The 22,795-nt window shown below is 39.6% G+C and overlaps 1 protein-coding gene across 2 annotated transcripts; it reads right to left on the reverse strand.

Moving 5' to 3' along the window:
• Window positions 1-1,935: 1,935 nt before the first annotated feature.
• On the reverse strand, window positions 1,936-20,102 carry ZNF197 (zinc finger protein 197). 2 transcript variants are annotated; one of them, XM_055414469.2, is made up of 6 exons: window positions 19,091-20,102; window positions 13,486-13,964; window positions 12,139-12,301; window positions 11,681-11,772; window positions 11,273-11,399; window positions 1,936-4,966 (listed from the first exon to the last, which is right to left on the reverse strand). In XM_055414469.2, exons 2-6 carry the CDS (start codon window positions 13,882-13,884, stop codon window positions 2,622-2,624), a joined length of 3,126 nt encoding a protein of 1,041 aa, XP_055270444.1. In that variant the 5' UTR covers window positions 13,885-13,964; window positions 19,091-20,102; the 3' UTR covers window positions 1,936-2,621. The 2 variants fall into 2 exon arrangements, with proteins under 2 accessions (XP_055270444.1, XP_055270445.1); XM_055414470.2 differs by lacking the exon at window positions 19,091-20,102 and adding an exon at window positions 12,423-12,555 and having other exon boundaries at window positions 13,486-13,565.
• Between the last annotated feature and the right edge of the window lie 2,693 nt (window positions 20,103-22,795).

The following is a 22,795-nucleotide window of genomic DNA, read 5'->3' on the forward strand; positions in this document are numbered from 1 at the left end:
TTCTGTGTTGGAATTATGATTTGCAAACATTTTCTGCCAGTGTGTAATGCCTTTTCATCCTCTTCAGAGCGTCTTTTGCAGAAAAAATTATTTTAATTTTGATGAGGTTCAATTTATTTTTCCTTTTATGCAGCATGCTTTTGATATGTTTAAGATTTCTTTGCTTAGTCTTACTGACTTTTTCTTTTTGCATATGGCTATGCAATTGTTGCAGCAGCGTTTGTTGAAAAGCTATCCCTCTTCTCCTGAATTGCTTTTGCACCTGTCAAAAATCATTTCGGCATTTATGAGTCTGTTCCTGGCTCAGTATTTTATGGCTCTTTAGTATCTTTTAAGCCCCCCTCCCCTCCACTTGTTTTATCTTTCATTATGGAAAATTTCATACATATACAAAAGTAGTACAATAAACTTTCAATACTGTCCCAGCATCAACAATTATTATTACCCCCTTCTCTTTTTCATCATCTTTGAAGAATCCAGTGCAGTGGTTTGTTTTTTTTTTTTTTTTTTTGGCTGCACCGCCCAGCTTGTAGGATCTTAGCTCCCCAACTGAACAAAGGATTGAATGTTCGCCCTCCGCAGTGAAAGCAGAGGCCTCGCCACTGGGCCGCCAGGGGATTCCCACAGTGCAGTTTACCTAATAGACAATATGCCACATTCTGAACTTGTTTCTTATGATGTCTTTTATCTTGTTCCTTTGCCACCTGTATTTCCTGTAAACTAGCAATCAGGTATAAGAAGCTTAATAAAGCTTCAGGTTATACTTTTGGCTTGTCACATTACATGTGGAGGGAAGCACATTATGTGAGTTGTCTCAGCAATGTTACATTTTGTTAAACTGATTAAGAGGTAAATGCCAGATCTCTCCATTGTTAAAGTACATGTGATTATTACATAATGGGGTAATTTTTCTTCAGTATGGACATAAAACATCTTCATATTCATTACCCCGTAACAACTTAGGGAGGTAGATATTCTTCCTTCTGTTTAACAAATGAAGAAGCCAAGGCTCCAAGAAATGAAACCATTTGTCCAAGGAAAAGTGGCAGAATCTGACTCTTAGGGCCTTCAGACTTTTAACTCAGGCCCCTACCAGTTTTCACTCTTGGTCCTTTCAGTCTAAAAAGGAACCAGCCCTCAAAGAACTTCGGGGTTGAATTCGTAACACTTACTATAATCAACACACCACTGCAATACTGCTAAGTATCAGGAAACAAAATCCCAGTATTAAGGTATTTGTACTTCAGTGACAGAACTGGCATTCTGAGAGTTACAACATAAAATTACTAAACCAAGAATACAAGAAGAATTAAGTTTACAAGTGTACAAAAGGTACAGAATGAATGATTGGTTCACTGGAATTAAATGGGCCTGACCACTCAGAGATGGATTCTGAATTTGTATAATCAGAGATTTGAAGGGCTTGGCTGTGTAAAAAAACTTATGTGGTAAGCTGAGTGCTGGGATAGAATGTTGTTTCTTGAGTAACAAGTCATTTGTATGTCACCAACGAAATACTGATTAGAAGTGAGAATGACAGTAGCAGAGATAATCAGCTCTGGGGCTGAGGTTAAGGATTTTTCCCTGTCAGCAAGGAAAGTGACATAGGACTGTCCTTCTATTTTGACACTCTACGTCTGCTAGGTTTAAAATTCAAAGGTTGAAAAATAAACTGTTTTTTATTGGCATCAAATTAACAGCCAGACATTATTTAGTAAGCCAATATTTTTTTTCCATAAAAACACAGGTATATATTATCTCCCTTAAACATTTAAAAAGCTGTTTTTAAAGTTTTTTTAGAGTACTAACTCCCAAAGTTAAAAATCCACCATACTTCCTTTTACTATAAAAATTAAACTTTTGAGTTTCACGAAGTCCGAATATTAACTTGATGAACAAACACTACATTATGCAATTTTCCAGATTTCAACCATATCTCTTTTATCCAATTTTATTGACGATTAAATTATTTCATAAAGTACTGTCACATGATCCTTTTACTAAATGCTCAAAACAATTCTATGAAGTAGGCGTTATGCCAGTATTTGACTGACAGAGAAACTGAGACTTAAGAGACTGATTTAATAACATCACAGAGCTCGTAAGTCAAAGAGCCAGGATCCAAACCTAGGTTTTCAGATTCCAAATCCAGTGTACTTAAATTGTCCTCAAAGAGCAGTCCTGCCCACCCAACTTCATGTTCTGTATGTCTTAATCACACTGTCTGTATAGACATTCTCTAGCAGTGATACTATCTTTAAGATGTACCATATATATGCATCTTTTCAAAACATACACTTTTTAATACAAAGATATTTTTGCTATCATTTACAACATCATCATTATATCTTATAAATCATAATTCAGTTTCTTCAGAATCTTTAAGTGCTTCAAGGTCCTTTTCTAGGTTCATAAGAAATGATTTGGAACAGAGTATCTTTTAACTAGAATTTGGCTTGTTTTCGTAGTCTTAAAAGTCTAGATTAACTTTCTGCCTCATGCAACATACTTGTCTACAAAAGGGTCAATCATGACTTTTTTTTTCCTTATAAAAACCGTATGCTGACATTTATCCAACAGTCACTTACAGAGGTAGGGATGCTATTCCATTTTACACAATACTAGATTTTCTGAATCTTGATCTTGGACTCATTGGCATTTTGGACCCAAGAGAATTTGGACCCAAGAGAATATGACCCAAAATCCTCCAAAGAATGGATTTTTTGTTGAAGATGAAGATTTGAAGACTGAGAGAATTCTTTTTCAGAGTCATCACAGTCACAGTTTTTTTCATCTGTATGAATTTTCTGATGTACAGTCAGGTTTTTTCTTTGCCTGAAAACTTTACTACAGTCATTACACCCATATGGTTTCTCTCCTGTGTGGATTCTCTGGTGGCCAACTAAATTCCTCTTAGAAGTAAAAGATTTTCTACACTTTTCACATTCATATGGTTTTTCCCCAGTGTGCATTCTCTGATGTACAACAAGGTTTTTGTTCTGACTAAAGTCTTTTCCACACTCACTACATTTATAAGGTTTTTCTCCAGTATGTATTCTTTGATGTACCATAAGATTTCTACTAGAGGTAAGCACTTTTCTACATATATGGCATTCATAGGTTTTTTCTCCACTGTGAATTCGTTGATGCTCAATAAGATTTCTATTGTAAGTAAAGCCCTTCCCACACTCATTACATGCATAGGGCTTCTCACCAGTGTGTATTCTCTGATGGGCTATAAGGTTTGAGCGGTAACTGAAGACTTTCCCACAGTCATTACATTTGTAAGATTTTTCCCTTGTGTGAATCCTCTGATGGCCGATGAGGCTCTTCTTCAGAATGAAGCATTTGCCACACTCATTACACTCATACGGTTTCTCACCACTGTGGATTCTCTTATGTTCAATGAGGTTTCTATTAGAACTGAAAGCTCTTCCACATTCACTGCATTCAAAGGGCTTTTCCCCGGTGTGGATTCTCCGATGTACCAGCAGGCTTGAGTTGTAACTGAAAGCCTTCCCGCAATCATCACATTTGTAGGCCTTCTCTTGTGTGTGGAGCTTCTGATGGACCATGAAACTTTTGCTCATAATGAAGGTTTTCCCGCACTCTCGACATTCATAGGGCTTCTCCCCATTGTGGAGTCTCTCATGGTCAATGAGGTTTCTGTTAGAACCAAAGACTTTGCCACAGTCTTTACATTCATAGAGATTCTCTCCAGTGTGGAACCTCTGATGTAAAATGAGGCTCTTTTTCAGGATGAAAACTTTCCCACATTCATTACATTCGTAGGGCTTCTCCCCATTGTGCAGTCTCTGATGGTCAAAAAGGTAAGCACTCTGAGTGAAGGCTTTCCCACATTCATTACATTTATAAGGCTTCTCTCTGCTATGCATCCTTTTATGGTCAATGAGACTTGACTTAGAAGTGAAAATCTTCCCACATTTTTTACAACCAAAAGTCTTCTTTTCTGTGTGAACTCTCTGGTGTAGGAGGAGGCTTTTGCTTCGAATGAAAACTTTTCCACATTCTTTACATTTATATGGGTTCTCTGTACTGTGGAGCCGCTGATGGTCCACCAGGTAAGTGGTCTGGGCAAAAGTTTTTCCACATTCATCACATTTATAGGGTTTTTCCCCAGAGTGGATTCTCTGGTGCAGAATGAGGCTCTTCTTCAGAATGAAAGCTTTCTGACACTTGTTACATTTATAAGGTTCTTCTCCTTTGTGGAGCCTCTGGTGGTCAATGAGGTAAGCATTCTGAGAAAAAACTTTGCCACATTCATTACATTTATAAGGTCTCTCCCCAGAATGGCGTCTTAGATGTATAATAAGGCCTGAGTGCCTATAGAAGCCCTTTCCGCACTCCTTACATTTATAAGGTTTCTCCCCAGTGTGGATTCTCTGATGGTTTAGAAGGTAAGCACTCTGAGAGAAGGCTTTCCCACATTCATTACATTTATAAGGTTTCTCACCAGAATGGTTTCGTAAATGCATTAGAAGGCTTGAGCGCTGAATAAAGCCTTTTCCACACTCCTTACATTTATGAGGTTTCTCCCCAGTGTGGATCCTCCGATGATTTATAAGATGGGAGATTTTATTGAAATGTTTACAACATATATCACATTTATACAGCTTCTTTCCTTCAGCACCTATTAAACTTTCAGAAAAAGCTGAATCTGAAGCCAAGCTTTCTTCAAATTCCTTCCACTTTTGGCCTCGTTTTTCTGGTAGAGTCCTTTTTTTCTTGTCTCGTTCACACAGGGAACCTTTCTTCAGTGTATCTCTTTGCCTTGCTTCATTTCCCCATTGACTTGAAAAAACTTGCCATTCACACTCTTCCTCAAAGTCAAGAAGCTGGGGAACACCGCCTTGAAATCTTTTTGATATTCCTCTCTGAGAATCTGCTCTTTGAGACATGCTCAACTTGGATGTCACCTCCTCATTCTCAGTCATGTTCTCCCATTCTGGTAAAAGAAATTAAAAATGCAAATATTACCGTATCCCTGTGTCAGCAACAACAAGATCTTCAAAAGACTTTAAAACAACTAGAAGGATACTTTTACATGCATACAAAAAGGAAAAGCTTTTCATTAAATGGGAGTACAAAGCAGAATGCTACACTGACAGAATGTTGTAAATGGATTAACACAGAGTTCATTCTGAGATACTTCAAAGCTCATTGCCTTCAGGCAGCAGATGGAAACATAGAAAGGATGTTGAATAAACAGATGCAAGAAGAACTAGAGAAGGATCTTAATACAGGTGGTTCACATATAAGCTCATGAAGCTGGAGGGGGCTTATAAAGAACTATCTTTTTCTTCTTCTTAATGTTAAGAAGATGGGAACTCTCAAAGAAAGAAAATGTAGCTAAAAACTCTGAAGGACATCTTTAACTTTTGAAGAGTCAAGTGCACCAACATTTTTTAATTACTTGAAAGTAATTAATCTACAGGAAAAAAATCTATTAAAAAAGCAACTTAACACCTCAAATTCTTCTTTTAAAATTGAGAAATGGAAATTTCAAAATTTCACAAAAATATCAGGTCTACATTAGACTCCATCATGTAGTTATATATAAAAAATACTGAATGAAAAGAAAAAATACAGAGACATTAAAAACTATGAAAACATCTATAAAATAATGAGGCTAAACTAGTTAACCTCTTTATGACTCTTAATATTCTCAAATATTTTAAAATATGAAATGATATATATTTTAAATGTTTTGGAAACTCATTTTCACCATCCAAATGTGAGAAAAATTATGAACTAGTTCCCCAAATTATCTAAATAATAATAACACTATCTTCTATTTGAGTATAAAAACAGTATTCTTCTACCTACACGGAGAGAAAATACATAGGAAAGGAGTGTTAATAGACTGGTTTTACAATTTAAGCAGAATGGTGGTTAAAAGGAAAGTTTTCCTTCTTTAAGGAAGTAGAAGCATTTTAAGAAATAGAAGTGTTGCAAGTGGATAAACAGAAACGGAAAATGGTTAAAAAATGAAAGACTTATATATACACTAGCTAATTAGCTGGATAAATGAAATTTTAGTATAGAAATAAGACTATGTGTGGGCCTAATGAGCTTTAAGGGACTTGGGAAAAAAATATCAGAATGATAGACGGAGCTGATTACTTTCTGCAATCTTTGGTTAAGCAGGCAAGAAAAAGACAGGCTTCCCTACCTCCAATCCTCCCCAGTCCTCTAATCCATGTCCACTCCATTGCTAATTATCTTTCCAATACGTATATTTGATCATATCACTCACCTGCTCAAAACAAATAATGCTTCATTGCCTATAGTATAATGCACAAATGACAAGAACAGCCCAAGAGATGCTATCCTCCACTATATGCTATCTTTCTGGCTTCACTTATTATTAGTACCCTTTATGCCTATAGACTCTAGGCATGTAAAACTATGTACAGATGCCCAAACATGTCATGTTTTTGCTTGCTTCCCTATCACTGCCCATGCCCCTTTCTCTTCCTGAATTTGCTCTTCCTCTTTCCAATTTGCTACCTGCCCAAACTTATAGGCTTAAAAACTAAGTACAAAAGTCACCCCCATTAGAATTACCGCTGATCTTAAAGGAAAAAAAAAAAGTTTTAAGGGAATACCATGAATGATTCTGTGCCAACTGAACAACTTAAGATGGTATGGCCAAAAAAATGAAATGGCCAAATTTCTAGAAAGACACAATGTACTAAAATTGACTCGGGATGACACAGAAAATCTGAATAGTTCCATAATAAGCAATGAAATAGAATCAGTAGACAAAGAACTACCCACAAAGAAAAGCCAAAACCCAAACTGTTCCACTGATGAATTATACCAAACATTAAAAGAATGAATACCAATTCTTCACACACTCTTCTAATAAACAAAAAAGGTGGGAACACTTCCCAGCTAATTCTATGAGGCCAGTATTACCTACATACTAAAAGCAGACAAAGACATTACAAAAACAGACAAAACTACAAACAACCATATTTTTATGAATAGAGACATAAGAATCCTCAACAGGGGTTTCCTGGTGGTTAGTGGTAAAGAATCTGCCTGCCAATACAACAGACAGGGGTTCAATGTCTGGTCTGGGAAGATACCACATGCCACAGAAAAACTAAGCCATAGCTACTGAGCCCGTGTTCTAGAGTCCAAGAACCGCAACAACTGAAGCCTGCATATCCTAGAGCCTGTGCTTTGCAACAAGAGAAGCCACCACCACAAGAAGCCCGTGCACTGTAACTAGAGAGTAGTTCCTGCTCTCCACAACTAGAAAAGAGCCCACACAGCAATGAGGAACCAGCACAGCCAAATAAGTAAAACAAACAAAAAAAAAGAATCTCACCAAATATTAGCTGACTCCAGCAACACATAAAAAGAATTCTACACCATAACCAAGTGGAACTTATCACAGGAAGGCAAATATTGGTATAACATCAGATAATCAAGTAATGTAATACATCATTGTGCTTAGCACCAAAGAATTGATGCTTTTGAACTGTGGTGTTGGAGAAGACTTTTGAGAGTCCCTTGGACTGCAAAGAGATCCAACCAGTCCATCTTCAAGGAGATCAGTACTGAGTGTTCATTGGAAGGGCTGATGCTAAAGCTGAAACTCCAATACTTTGGCCACCTCATGCGACGAGTTGACTCACTGGAAAAAAGTCTGATGCTAGGAGGGATTGGGGGTGGGAGGAGACGGGGATGACAAAGGATAAGATGGTTGGATGGTATCCATTAACTCAATGGACATGAATCTGGGTAAACTCCAGAAGTTGGTGATGGACAGGGAGACCTGGTATGACGCAGTCTATGGGGTCGCAATGAGTCGGACACGACTGAGTGACTGAACTGAACTGAAAGAAGCAACCAAAAAACTACCCAAACTAAGTAGGTTCAGCCAGGTTGTAGGATAAATATTAATATACAAAAATCAATGTATTTCTGTACCACAGCACTGAACAATCCAAAAAAAAAAGGAAAATTAAGAAATCATATTAATAGTACCTGGGATTTCATTGGCAGTCCAGTAGTTAGGATTTGGTATTTTCACTGCTGGGGCTCAGGTTCAATCTCTGGTTGGGGAACTAAGATCCCACAGGTGGTATAGCCCCTTTCCCACAAAAAAGTCACTTCCCTCTGTAAATCTTTCTCTAAACGACCCACCTCTCCTCCTACTCTCCCAGTTCTTTCATCATACCAAGCTCCTATGTGCTCCCACACTTACACATACTTTTATTATATAGCATTTGTTACACTGTATTGTACTTATTTTTGTAAATGTCTGTCAATTCAACTTGAATGTACTTTAAGGCAGGGATTAAGATTGATGTGTGAGATACTTAATATTTCTTGAATAACTGCCTTTAAATTCTATTCCAATCTCTTAAATGAACATTTACAATTCTTTTACATATTGAAAAAGTATGTGCAAGCTATCTGGGAGTTTGCTCTTTTTTTAAAAAGTTATTTTTTGGCTTTGCTGGGTCTTCACTGCTGCTTGGGCTTTTCTTTAGTTGTAGCAAGCAGGGCTACTCTCTAGTTGCAGTGTGTGGGCTTCTCATTGTGGTGGCTTCTCCTTTTGCAGAGCACGGGCTCTACGGCATGTGGGCTTCAGTAGTTGTGGCTGCCAGGCTCCAAAGCACAGGCTCAATAGTGATGGTGCAATGCCTTAGTTGCTCTGCAGCATATGAGATCTTCCCAGACCAGGGATCGAACCCATGTCTCCTGCATTGGCAGATGGATCCTTTACCACAGAGCCAACAGGGAAGCCCTGAAGTCTGCTTTTCTACCAGCTTATTAATGCACAGAAAGTGAGTACATAAAACTGTCAAATTTGATAGTGTCACAGTCTATGCCCAGGTCAGAACACCATGGGCTATGTAGTACTTTATCTGATGAAATTTGGTTGTTCCCAAATTTTAATCATTGTCAATTCTTTGCTGGGACTGTCTTTAGACATATTACTCATTTTTCCTCTTTCTGAACCATTTCCTTAAGGTATCCTCCTCAAATCAGAACTACTAGGTCAAAGAACGTAAGTACCTTGGTATCTGCTTGCCCAAAGCCCCAACAACACTGCAGTTAGAGCATATCTTACTTATCAAAGTTGATTCAAATTTCTTTTTCCTCAGAGAGCTAGAATAAATAAGGAATTCTATTTTATTTTTTTAAGTTTAACCTTTATTTAGACCCACTTGTAATTTATTTTAGCTTACAGCATAAGCTATGGAACTATGGTGAGTGTTTTTCATAAAATTAATTAACCCATCAAACATGTTTTAAAATTTCTAAAAAGAAAGATGGGTTATATAGTAAATCGCACTAGAACTACTGAAAATCACTTGGATTAAACAAAAAAGCGAGCAAACAAACAAATTGGATTCCCAGGTCATTCTGCATAAATATAAAAATGAAACAATGAAAATGTCTGAATAAAATACATGTGATTTAAAAAATTGTATTTTTATGGAGAAAGACACCATACAGGAAAATATTTCTATTTGAAAGATTTTCTAAGACTTAAACTCATAATCAGCACAGAAAGGCAAACAAATGGGAAAACGTACAACATGTGACAAAGGGTTACCAGTTCTAATAAACAAAAGAAATATGTAGAAAAGATATGAATAAACATAAAATAACAACAAACATAATAATACTAATAATCAAAGAAATGGAAAAAAAGACCCCAAAGGGTAGGATTGTTCATCTTGCTAGCAAAGATTTAAAAGTGACCAAATCACAAGCACACACAGGGGAAATAGGCCCTCTTGGGCTCTTTGTGTGGATGTATAAATTGGTACATCTCTGCTAGAAAGGAGTTTAGGAATATATATCAAAATATCAAATCTGCAAAATATTTGACCATCACACCACAGCTGAGATACTAACAGACAAACTAAAAGACATATCCTTATAAAAGTAAAAATATACAGTATAAATTACTATGAACAATAAAGAAATTTACTAAGGTTGCTAAGTACAAAATTAACATACAAAAATTAAATATTTTCATGTATGCAAACTGATCAATTAGAAAATATCAGAAAAGATTCCTATTCCAAAGAGTCAATGTAACCAAAATTATGTAAGATCTACCTGAAGGCACTTTTAAAACAGGCCTGAAACAGACAAAGGCAGCATGAACAAATGTAATGATATATAATGTTCAGTATCTTAAAGCCGCCAATGTAAAGAATGATACTCAGACAATGAAATACAAAGCTACCTCCTTCATGGCCTTTTCTAACTCCCAGGAATGGTACTGGTTGCTTTGTCCTCTCCATTTCCACCTCAAGAGACTTATGCCACCCTAATTCCAATTATTTCACTTTGCCTTGTTTATTCTTTCTGTATTCATCTCCCAAACCATGCTACTTAAGAGAAGAATCACATCATTCCCAGAGTTGCCATTACATAGCAGCATGTCCATGTTTAATGTTTGTCAGAAACATAAATGGCTAAAAGGTTTTTAAAAAATACTCTTGTTACTAAGCAAAGAAACGCACTTCAGAATAGATATTATAACTTAAAAAATTATATTAACAACAATTTAAAAGAGTGGGACTACTCAGCATCAATGAAGGCAGAGCCAAAGGAGTGGTTCTTGTGTACAGTTGGTAAAAGCAGAGAGGACTGACATCAATATGGAAAGCAATTTGGCAGTAGGAAGCAAGAGCCTTAAAATAATCAATTTAGGCCTAGTGATTCTACTTCTAAAAAATAATGACAAATTAAAAATAAAAAGAAACATTATTAAAAGAAAGATTATTACAGTAATTATCTAAAATACAGAAATGGCTAACTAAATTATGACACAAATTATACAGCCAATACGGATAATGTTTGCAAAGAATGTGTGATAATACAAGTTGAGGTAAATGCAAAGAAAGCAAGCTATAAAACTATACATATTCACAGACACACACTCTCAAAACAATCTAAAAAAAAAACCTCTCAAATACATAGAAAAAGCCAGAAAGGTAAAATATCAAAATTATGAGGGTAGTTGTTAATAAAAAATCGGTTTAAAAATTTTTTTCCTTCGAGTATTTTTCAAAATATGTATGCTACGCTATGTTCATAATTAGCGTAGCAAAAAGTCCCACAAAAGCTGGGATTTCCCTGATGGTCCAGTGGTTAAGAATCTGCACTTATACTGCAGGGAGTCATGGGGGTGTAAAAAGAAAAAGAAAGAAGAAAAATAAAAGCTGATGAAGTAAAGGTACAAATTATGGGAAGAAAAGGTCCTTACCTAAGGAAGTCACATTTCCGTAATTCTCCAGCATCACATCCCAGTACAAGGCCCTCTGAACTGGGCTCAAACATGCCCATTCTTCTGAAGTGAAGCATACTGATACCTCCTCAAACATCACCAATTCCTGAAATGACAGGTATGTGTGAGATTATCCATTCCCAGGAAGCTCCCCTATTGAAGGGTTACTTTCACTTTTGGGGAAGAGATATGTTATGAGGGCATGAGGTGGGATATCAGAGAGACACAGGAGATCCCACATGAGCTCTGCACTTCAGTAGCAGGGACCTTGATTCAAAGATGGGAGCTGACTGGACACCCAAGCACTAGGATGAGTGAGTGTACGTCTGAGCCACAATTAGGTAGTGCAGATAGGGCCTTAGGAAGAAAAGAGGTCGAAAATCTTACCTGGGGCTGCGCTGTCAAGAGCATAAGAGCCATTAATTGGTTTCTGGGGTTCTCTTCCTGGGAAAGGGCAGAAGCTTCAGGGGCAGGAGAATCTGAAGAAGGAGAAAAAGCTGCATATGAGATAACTGTCATTCCTGTCCAAATCCAGTAAGTTTATCTTCTATAAAACAGGAGTTCAGAAAGACACATAACTACCAGAACTAGGCATTAATGGCTAGAAAATGACACACAAATCTTTTCTGACCCCCATGAGCAGGGCTGGAAAAGTGCAAAAATAGTAATAAGAATGGATAAAGGGTCAGAGGGACCCAAGCAATGACACGAGGGAGAAAAGAAGAGTTTGGTATCCTCAGGGACTCATAGAATGGCAGAAGAGGAAGTAGCTATCTGGGAGTAGGGAGGTGAGACCCAGCAAGAGTCCTGAGGATGTCCAAAGCCAGACCCACAGGGTAAGTTACCATGTTGAGTATCCTGGAGCAAGCCAAACACCACTGGGTCAGTAAGAGAATTTGAGTGAATTTCAGCTGATATGTGGCTGCCAGTGGGTGCATGAGGAAGTGCTATTCCTGGAGTACTCAGACCCTCCTGGAGAGTGTCCTGGTCCTGGACAAAGGCTGGAACCTGGGAACAAGCAGAACGAAATAAGCTGACTCTTCTGTACCCCCAGCAAATGAACTCACCTAACCACCATGGACCTCTTTCTGCCCATATAGTCTAGAACTGTGAGATGAGAGTGACCCACCTCAAGTATGGAGCATCAAAACAGCAGGAAAGCTTTGCCTTGAGAACAATGGAGCTGCCCTCTAGCCCCACTGATGGTACTGGTGACCTTTCCCAGAAGAGACTGAACAGAACGGTAGAAACAGAAGCCAGACCTGGGTGTGGGTTAAGGAGGGAATGGGAAGTAACAGGCAATTAAGAGCTTCAGACTTAATCTAAATCTAAAAGTCTTCAGCTTCAGGTTTAATCTAAAACACTGGGTTCTACTTATTCACACCTTTTCTCACCCCCTCCTGCTCCAATAGAAGGAACAATAGAAGTCTAGACATCTGGTTTTGCTGCTAACTAGATGTTTCACAAAGGCAATGCAGTGAACCTTTTCCTGCCTCCATTTTTTATCCCTTGAATGAGAACGATGGCTTAGTGATTAGTAACGAAAAACACAGCTAAAATTCTTCATTTTCATGATTAAAACAAACACGCCCATCCTTGATATCCCTCCCAAATTATATTTCAGACTTTTCATATAGAAATGTTTCTAGTGGGCTCCAGATCGACAGAAAGAGATCTGACACATACTAGAAACCATGTTAAGATCCCAATTTAATAGCCAAGGATATAAAATCTTATCAGAGGTAATCAATCTCTTGTCTCACACAGTCCCCAGTAGGGGAACACATGGAGTGGTCTTTCCAGATATAGAAAGCTTCATTCTTGTTCTTCACAACTTTTCATACTCCAGGTTTACAACACCAATCCAAACAGACTTTACAAACAATATACTTGCTTCTGTTTAGAGGACCTCTTAGGAACATTATGCTCTTCATATTCTTGAATCAAACTCAGAATTAACAAGCATCACCCAGGGAGACAAAGCAGAGTCAATGCTCTGTGTTGATTTTGAATTTGTCCAAAGATCCCAACCATAAATCCATTTCTCCAGACAGATATTCTATGGTCTGAATAGCTCATGAACCTGTTTTAATTAGCATAAGGGTTGCTGCTGTGTTACTGTTAATGAAAATCACAGGATCATTTTCTATCCCAGCCTGTCCTGGGCCTACTCCCCACTTTCCCTTTCTCACTTTTAATGTTGGTCCATCAAGGTCTTTCTGCAGCTCTTCTACCAGGGCCACGGCCTCCTCACCACTCCCAGGCCGATGGATCTGCACCCAGGTCCGTATCTCTCCAGGCAGGATGCTCAGGAATTGCTCCAGCACCAGGAGCTCCAGGATCTGGGCTTTGGTGCGTGCTTCCGGCCTCAGCCACCGGCGACAGAGCTCCCGGAGCCGGCTTAGTGCCTCCTGGGGTCCAGATGTCTCATGATAACGTAACTGTCTAAAGTGCAGGTGGGAGGTCTCCCAAACAGTGGAGCTACTCCCTTGGAAGCTGGTTCCCCACTTCCAGGTATCATCCTTCCCTTTAACAAGGCCCTCTTGTCGCAGAGCATTGTGGGCCCAATTTTCTCTTGTCATTGTTGCCATCTAAGACAGGCTCCTCTCCAGGGTCCCTCAATCCTTGCTTGACTTCTTCCTTAGAGCTTGAAGAACATCATCCATAAGACCTAAAGAAATCATTGTTAAAGTTAAACCAGAGACACAATCAGATTTTCTGCACCCCAGTTAGCCCCCAGTAGAAGAAACCTTGCTGAATGCAGAGTTCTAGATTCTGGGCAGTTTCTCCTTTGACAGAAGCCCCAGCCCAAGGCTCTAGGGACATTAATATCCATGTTATCCAGACCACTGCTGATACCAAAAACATGAAATTCCTTTCTTTCTTGCCACGAGGCATGTGGGATCTGAGTTCTGCAACAACGGACTGAACTTGCACACCCTGAATTGGAAGCCCAGAGTCTTAACAACTGGACCACCATGGAAGTCTAATATCAAATATCCTTTAATCATTATTTTTAAGAGTGTATCAATCCATTCATACTTAAATAATCCACTGCTGTTGGACATTTAATTATTTACAATTTTCTCCTATTACAAATTAAGCTACAATGCTTTGCTAAAGAATTTTTGGTTACATTTCTGCTTATTTTTTCAGGAAAAATCCCCAGAAAAGAAACTGTTTAGCAGAAAGGTAGGAATAGTTTACACTTTTAAGGCTGTAATGGTTACATCACTATCAGTGACATATCTGAATGCCATTAATTTTATTTAACATGTGGACCCTTAAAGTTTATGCTTATAATGGAGCAGAGGACAGCAAAATAAAATATAATCTCAATACAAAGCGCAAGTACAATTAACAGGAGGACAAACAAGCACAAAGAATTCATGGAGGTAATTTTGGGTTGGGCATTAAGGAAAAAATAAAAAGATCACTGGAATATTAGGAAAGCCATTCCAGGAAAAAACTGTAATTTCTAAAGCAAGGAAGTGACAACACATATAGCTCTGTTAGAAATGTTCTGTACAAATCAGAGAAAGGAAGAAAACTTTGAGGTAAGGTTGTAGAAATAGAGTGAAGAGGTAAGTAAACAGAAACAGATGCTAAAGGCTACAGAGAGGTAACCAGAGGTACCCCAAGTAGCCAGAGTGGCACTGCCAAGCCCGTTCCATAGGAACTACACTCAGTATCTCAGCATCAAGCCGCCACGGACTTAACCTGTGTCTGTGAACATCTGTACTTTATCCAGTTTTACTTTGTGCATCTGTTAGCAAGATGCGTCCTAAGGGAACTGCTCCTTTGCTTTACACCATTTGAGCTTATGAAGGTTTCATAAGAACACTATTTTCAGATATTAGGGGAAATCTGTAGTCTAAGCAAATAAAGTTCTAGAGTATTAGTAGGGAGAGAACACTTGAGAAAAGAAACTGAGCAGTTCTTTGATCACTGATCTGGGGGTGATGGAAATGTATTTTAAAAAACTATTTCTATCCCATGCTCATGACTAGAAAGAGTACTGTCAAAATTCCAGTTTTTCTCAACTTTATCTATAGAGTCAATGCAACTTCAATAACTCACCCAGCTATTTTGTAGATATTGACAAACTGATTTTAAACTTCACCTGGAGAGAATACAGACCCAGAATAACCAACACAATACTGAAGGACTTCTCCCTCAGTATTGTGAAGTTGAGGGACTGACACTACCCAATACTACCCAGAGTTGAGGGACTGACAATACCTAACATTAAGACTTTCTAAAAAGTTACAGTTAGACAGTGAAGTATTGGCAAAGCGCAGACAAATCAATGAAACAGAACAGGAAGTCCAGAAATAGACCCACATGAATAGAGTCAACTGATCTTTGATAGAATTAAGGTAATATGATGGAACAAAGATAGTCTTTTCGGCAAATGGTGCTGGTACAACCAGCTATTCACATGCAAAAAAAAAAAATCAATCTAGACACAAACTTTACATATTTCACAAAAATTAACCCAAAATGGGTCAGAGACCTAAATATAAAATACAGCACTATAAAAATCCTGGAAGATAACCTAGGAGAAAACCAAGATGACCTTGGGTATGGTGACAGCTTTTTAGATACATTCAATAGGCATGATCCCTGAAAGAAGTAATAGGTAGACTTCATTAAAATTCAAAAATTCTGCTCTGGAAAAAGCAATGTCAAGAATGAGAAGACAACCCATAGACTGAAAGAAAATAGTTGCAAAAGACACACATACTTCATAAAAGCCTAATATCCTTCCTTTGTATATTTCATACAAAGAACTCTTAAAACTCAACAATTAAGAAAACAAATAACTCAATTAAAATATGCCCATGTGGGCTTCTCTGGTGATTTAGCAGTTAAGAATACACCTGCCAAAGCAGGGGACACAGGTTCAATTCTTGGTCCAGGAAGATACCATATGCCGAGGAGCAACTAAGCCCTTGCACCACAACTACAGAGGCCACGCACACAGAGCCCCTCCTCTACAAGAGAAGCAACCAAAATGAGAAGTCTGCATACCACAATGCAGCGTGGCTCTGACTTGCCTGAACTAGAGAAAGCCTGAGAACAGCAACAAAGGCCCAGCACAGTTAAAAATATATAAATCTTTTTTAATGACCCAAAGGGGAATTCCCTGGCAGTCCAGTGATGAGGACTTGTAGCTTCCACTGTTGGGGGCCCAGGTTTAATCCCTGGCCAGGGAACAAAGAGCCATAAGCCCCATCATGGCCAAAATAAGAAGATAAAATATGGCCCAAAGACCTAAACATACACCTCACCAATGAAGATATACAGATTTCAAATAACTGCATGAAAATATGCTCTGCATCATATATGTCATCAGGGAAATGCAAGTTAAAACGATGAAATACCATTACATACCTATTAGAATGGCCAAAATCTAGAACACTGGCAACACTAAATGCCAGTGAAGATGTGGAACAACAGAAATTGTCATCCGTTGGTAGGAAAGCAAAATAGTACAGCCACTATGGAAGACAGTTTGGCCCTTTCTTACAAAACTAAACATACTCTTACCATAAATTCTAGCAATCACGCTTTTCAGTATTCATCCAAACGAACTGAAGACTTATGTCCACACAAAAACCTGCACATGGATGTTTTAGCAGCTTTATTCATAACTGTCAACACCAAGAATCAACCAAGATATCCTTCAATGGGTAAACAGATAAACTGTGGTACATCCAGATAACAGAATATTATTCAGTACTAAAAAGAAGCTATCAAGCCATGAAAAGATACAAAGGAAACGTAAACATATGTTACTCAGTGAAAGAAGCTAATCTCAAAGTCCAATAACCTTACAATTCCAACTACATGGCTTCTGGAAAAGGCAAAACTATGAGGGATTTTTTTTTAATTGACGTACAGTTGCCATACATGTTAATTTCTGCTGCACAGCAAAGTGATTCAAAAATACATATACATGCTTTTTTATATTCTTTTCCATTAAGGCACAGGATATTGAATCCAGTTCCCTGAGTTAGACAATAGAACCTTGTTGTTTATCCATTATATAAATACTAGTTTGCCTCTGCTAACCCCAAACTCCTACTCTATCCCTCCAGTGGTGGGGGATGTTGATACTGGAGAAGGCTATGCAGTGTGGGGGCAGGGAACATATGAGAAATTTCTGTATTTTTTGCTTAATTTTCCTATGAACCTAAAACTGTTCTAAAAAAATAGGGTCTACAAATAAAACTTGGGGGGAAAAGAGACTTCTAAATAATTTTCTACAGTAAATTATCAGAATTTTATTTACTCTTACTTTGCAAAGATACAAATAAGAAATCCTTAAGCATACATTATGCTTGTTTTCTCAAGCATATTCTCACGAAAGATTTGTAAGCACAGGTTAAAAAGAACAAAAGTCTTGGAAGAGCTAAGCGATTCACTCAAGGCCACTCAACTAGTTCAGTTATGGGAGCAAATTCTGATCTCAGGGATTCTAACCCCAAAAGTACAAAATAACTCTGCATCTAAGAAAAGACTTCCGAAACCCAAACAACTATTCTAAAGCAATGGTTTCCAAACAACAGTTCATTAAAACAATAACCATACACAATCACTCACAGGTTGATAATGACCTTTCTTGCAAAAGACAGCATTTACTCACATTTTTACTTAATGTGAAAATACATTTTCTGAGGCAATGGTGATATGCATGGTCTAGGTTTGCTTCTTAAATACCGTTACATTACAAAATTTTATTTTTTTACTTTTTTACATTAATTTAATTGGAGGCTAATTACTTTACAATATTGTATTGGTTTTACCATACATTGACATGAATCTGCCCCGGGTGTACATGTGTTCCCCATCTTGAACCCCCCTCCCACCTTCCTCCCCATCCCATCCCTCTGGTTCATCCCAGTACACCAGCCCCGAGCATCCTGTATCATGCATTGAACCTGGACTGGCGATTCGTTTCACACATGATAATATACATGTTTCAATGCCATTCTCCCAAATCATCCCACCCTCACCCTCTTCCACAGAGTCCAAAAGACTGTTCTATACATCTGTGTCTCTTTTGCTGTCTCCTCTACGGGGTTATCGTTATCATCTTTCTAAATTCCATATATACGTGTTAGTACATTACAAAATGTTAAATGGGACTTGGTGTGGGGGGGATAAACTGGAAGATTGGGAATGACATATACACACTACTATACATAAAAAAAGATAACTAACAAAGACATACTGTATGGCAGAGGTAACTCTAGTCAATACTCCGTAACGGCCTATACAGGAAAACAATCAAGAGTGGATATTTGTATAACAGACTCACTTGGCTGTACACCTAAAACTAATATAAAACTGAAAACTAAGTATACGCCAATAAAATTACAAAGAAAAATTGGAATCAATCCATCCTTCAAGGGAAAAAAAAAAAAGTATTCTGGGAGCCCCTGCTCCAGAGAAGTCAAGCTGTTTCCAGCATCAGCCTCAGAGAAGACTGAGAAAAAAGCAGAAAGACTTGAGCTGAGAACCTGGCTACTGAGGTCGCTCTTCTCAAAGGGGCAGGACATTCCACTGACTCGACACCCAATCCACAGACACACAGAGACACAGAGGCGCTGTCTTCAGTATATTCCCCAAGCCGCAGCCTAGGCGTCCATCTCAAGCAAGCGGTGGAGGGACCGCCCAGAGGGTGAGAAGCAGAGGGACCGGCGAGGGCTGAGCTGCCCTGGAGAGCTCAAGCCGCAACCCGGGCCGCCCTCCGCGCCTGCCAACCCGACCCGAGCCCACCCCGCTCACCAGGGTCTCCCGCGGCGGCTCCGGCCTTGGGGACCACCACCTTGGCGCCGGGACGCCAGGAGATGACACGAAAAATAGACGCGACAGCACCTCAAGCCCAGAATAATGGCTGACCCGCGGGTATCGCGACATCCGGTGGCTCACCCCACCTCCCAGTTTCGGCTCTCTAGGAAGCCACATCTCTATGGTTCCTAGCTTTCCCAGTGGTGGCAGGAAAGGCGGAGCTCCGGGGTTCTTAGTTCTTCAGTCCTCTCAACCAAAGAACAGGCGTGGCTGTATTCCAGAACCCAAGGATGCAGAGGTGAATCACACGGCCCAGGCCCCCAGGATTCTTGTTGCCTCCTTAAAGAATTGGACCTTTCCGTTTTAATTTGAATTGCAGCTGAGCTTAATAGAGTAATTTCTCGAACGTCTGAATGTCTTCGTGACATACCCAATCTATTCGTGAACCAGAGTTCTCACCATAAATAACATAGGTTACAAATGACTTCCTTTGAATTGGCTTGCTGTTGTTCAGTCCCTAAGTCGCGTCCAACTCTTCGTGACAGCGTGAACTTCCCTGTCCTTCACCATCTCCAGGAGTTTGCTCAAATTCATGTCGAGTCGGTGAGGCAGTCCAAGTATCTCATCCTTTGTTGTCCCCTTCTCCTCATGCCATCAATCTTTCCCAGCATTAGTCTTTTCTAATGAGTTCACTCTTCACATCAGGTGGCCAAAATATTGGAGCTCTTGCCCAAATGATGAGATAATGGAGCTCTGGTGTTGAATATAAATCAAGCTGAAATGAGGATGGAGGGACACTGCCTCCCTGGAATGAGGAAGTCTTTGCAGTTGTCCACCGCCCTGAGCAAAGTTGCTGCTGCTACTGCTGCTAAGTCGCTTCAGTTGTGTCTGACTCTGTGTGACCCCATCGACGGCAGCCCACCAGGCTCCCCCATCCCTGGGATTCTCCAGGCAAGAACACTGGAGTGGGTTGCCATTTCCTTCTCCAATGCATGAAAGTGAAAAGTGAAAGTGAAGTCGCTCAGTCGTGTCCGACTCTTCGTGGACAGCAGCCTACCAGCTCCTCTGTCCATGGGATTTTCCAGGCAAGAGTACTGGAGTGGGGTGCCATCGCCTTCTCTGTGAGTAAAGTTCAGTTCAGTTCAGTCGCTCAGTCGTGTCTGACTCGCCGCGACCCCATGAATCACAGCACGCCAGGCCTCCCTGTCCATCACCAACTCCCAGAGTACACTCAAACTCATGTCCACAGAGTCGGTGATGCCATCCAGCCATCTCATTCTCCGTCGTCCCCTTCTCCTCCCGCCCCCAACCTTTCCCACCATCAGAGTCTTTTCCAGTGAGTCAACTCGTCGCATGAGGTGGCCAAAGTATTGCAGTTTCAGCTTTAGCATCAGTCCTTCCAATGAACACCCAGGATTGATCTCCTTTAGAATGGACTGGTTGGATCTCCTTGCAGTATAAGGGACTCTCAAGAGTCTTCTCCAACACCACAGTTCAAAAGCAGCGATTCTTCGGCGATCAGCTTTCTTCACAGTCCAACTTTCACATCCATACATGACCACGGGAAAAACCATTGCCTTGTTAGGTCTGTGTAAAGGGTACTGGAATGTTGCTTCCCTCTTTGATACTTAAATCTTTTAAGTTTGGACTCCTGGAATTGTCACCCTCTATATAAGATGACAGAAAGAGGCTCCAAAAGGGTATTGCAAAAGAGGGAAATGTCACATCCTTGGACCCACAGGAGTCTTTAGGATGGATCACCAAGGGAGGGTCCTTACCTTTGTGCAGGAAAGAATTCAATAGCAAGCCAAAGAAAAGTGAAAGTGTTTTTAGAGGAATTCACACTCCACAGGCCCAAATGTGAACTATCTCAGAAAGTGAGAGCAGCACCAGGGCATGAGGTTGTAGTTTTCATGGGCTAAGTAATTTAATATGCTAACATGTGGGAGGAATATTACTATTTCCAGGAATATTGCTATTTCAGGAAGAGGGGGTATTTCCCAGGAGTTGGACCACTGTCCACTTTCTGGCCTTTGATGGTCTGTGTCAGAACTATCATGGCCAAGAAGTGATTTTTGGTATTACAAAAAGATATAATGAACTAAAGGTCCATGACCAGACTTCTCAAAACAACCTTGGCTTCAGCTGGTTCCAGTTGGTCTTTATCAAATCCCAGCAACTGCACCCCATCTTCATTTATCCAGCATTTGTTTCATACCTCTTTCTCTCCTGTCTCAAGGGAAAGGGCCATGACTATATGGATCCCACATACACTTAGCACCTAGCACAAAGCCACAGTAGGTGCTAGACGAATGCTTGTTGAATGAGCAAGGTGTTATTCTATTGATATGTTTTCTTCTTGCTTTCACTGAACACTTACTTAAACATCTCATTCTCTATTCCTTTGTTCATTCAACAATTCACTGAGTACCAATCATGTGCTAGACGCTGTTCTAGGCACTGCTGCTGCTGCTGCTAAGTCGCTTCAGTTGTGTCCAACTCTGTGCGATCCCATAGACGGCAGCCCACCAGGCTCCACCATCCCTGGGGTTCTCTAGGCAAGAACACTGGAGTGGGTTGCCATTTCTCTTTAGGGACATAAATAAAGAGGTGAAGTCCCTAGAAACTTACATTTCTAGGGAGAATAGACAGAAAACAAATACAAAATGTACCAGAGAGTGATAAATACTAAGCAGAACAAGGTAAGGCCCCAACACCCAACCAAGTAGGAGGAGAACCAAGAGATAGTACTTTATAGGTCTCAAAGCATGAATGGGAGGACCTCCCTGGTGGTCCAGGGCTTAAGACTCCACGCTCCACTGCAGGGGGCACAGGTTCAGCCCTGGTCAGGTAGCTAAGATCCCACAGGCTGTGAGGTGCAAGGACTCAAATCCCTGCCCTGTGGTTGATAAAACCTATGTCCTTTGATGACCAAGATCAGCAAACTGCCACATGGCACACAAGCACCCAATTATCTGACTTCTACTTCTTTATCCTAGGCTCTGAGGATTATTTTACTCTCTGAAAGACATTTAAAAGGATGTTTAAGTTTTATCCAACATTTCTATGCTGTGTCATAGCCAAAGGACTTCATTTTTATCCTGTTCGCCATTTTGTTCTACTATAATTTTTTATTCATTTTTATTTTTAAAAAACTTAATTTTTGACTGTGCTGGGTCTTCATTGTAGTTTGCAGACTTTTCTCTAGTTGCAGTGAGCTGGGGCTACTCTCTAGTTGTGGTTGTGGTACATGGGCTTCTCATTGCAGTGACTTCCCCATGTGAATCACAGGCTCTAGGGCCTAACGGGCTTCAAGAGTTGTGGTGCGTGGGCTCACTAGTTGTGGCACAAGGGTTTAGTTGCTTCATGGGATGTTGGATCTTACTGGACAAGGGGATCGAATCCCTGTTTCCTGTATTGGCAGGCAGATTCTTAACCACTGGGCCACCATGTAAGTCCTATAATTTTTTAAAACATGAATCTGCTCAACTCTGTGGTTAAACCAACTTTGCAAATGTGACAGCATTTTCTTTTACTCAGTAAACTGGTTGCTAATTTGTTATGATTACACAAACTCTGGTATATGTCTCAGTAATTTTGTGATTTGTAGATTTTTCTGAGGGAAAATGGATAATTATGACAAAAATAGCCATGTAGAGTTAAGGCTCCTCATGGAGATCTTCCTTAAACCCCTGCTTCAAA

Source organism: Moschus berezovskii, chromosome 24, assembly GCF_049115385.1.
Source record: "Moschus berezovskii isolate FMDL1 chromosome 24, NW_MosBer_1.0, whole genome shotgun sequence".
NCBI classification, from domain to species: domain Eukaryota; kingdom Metazoa; phylum Chordata; class Mammalia; order Artiodactyla; family Moschidae; genus Moschus; species Moschus berezovskii.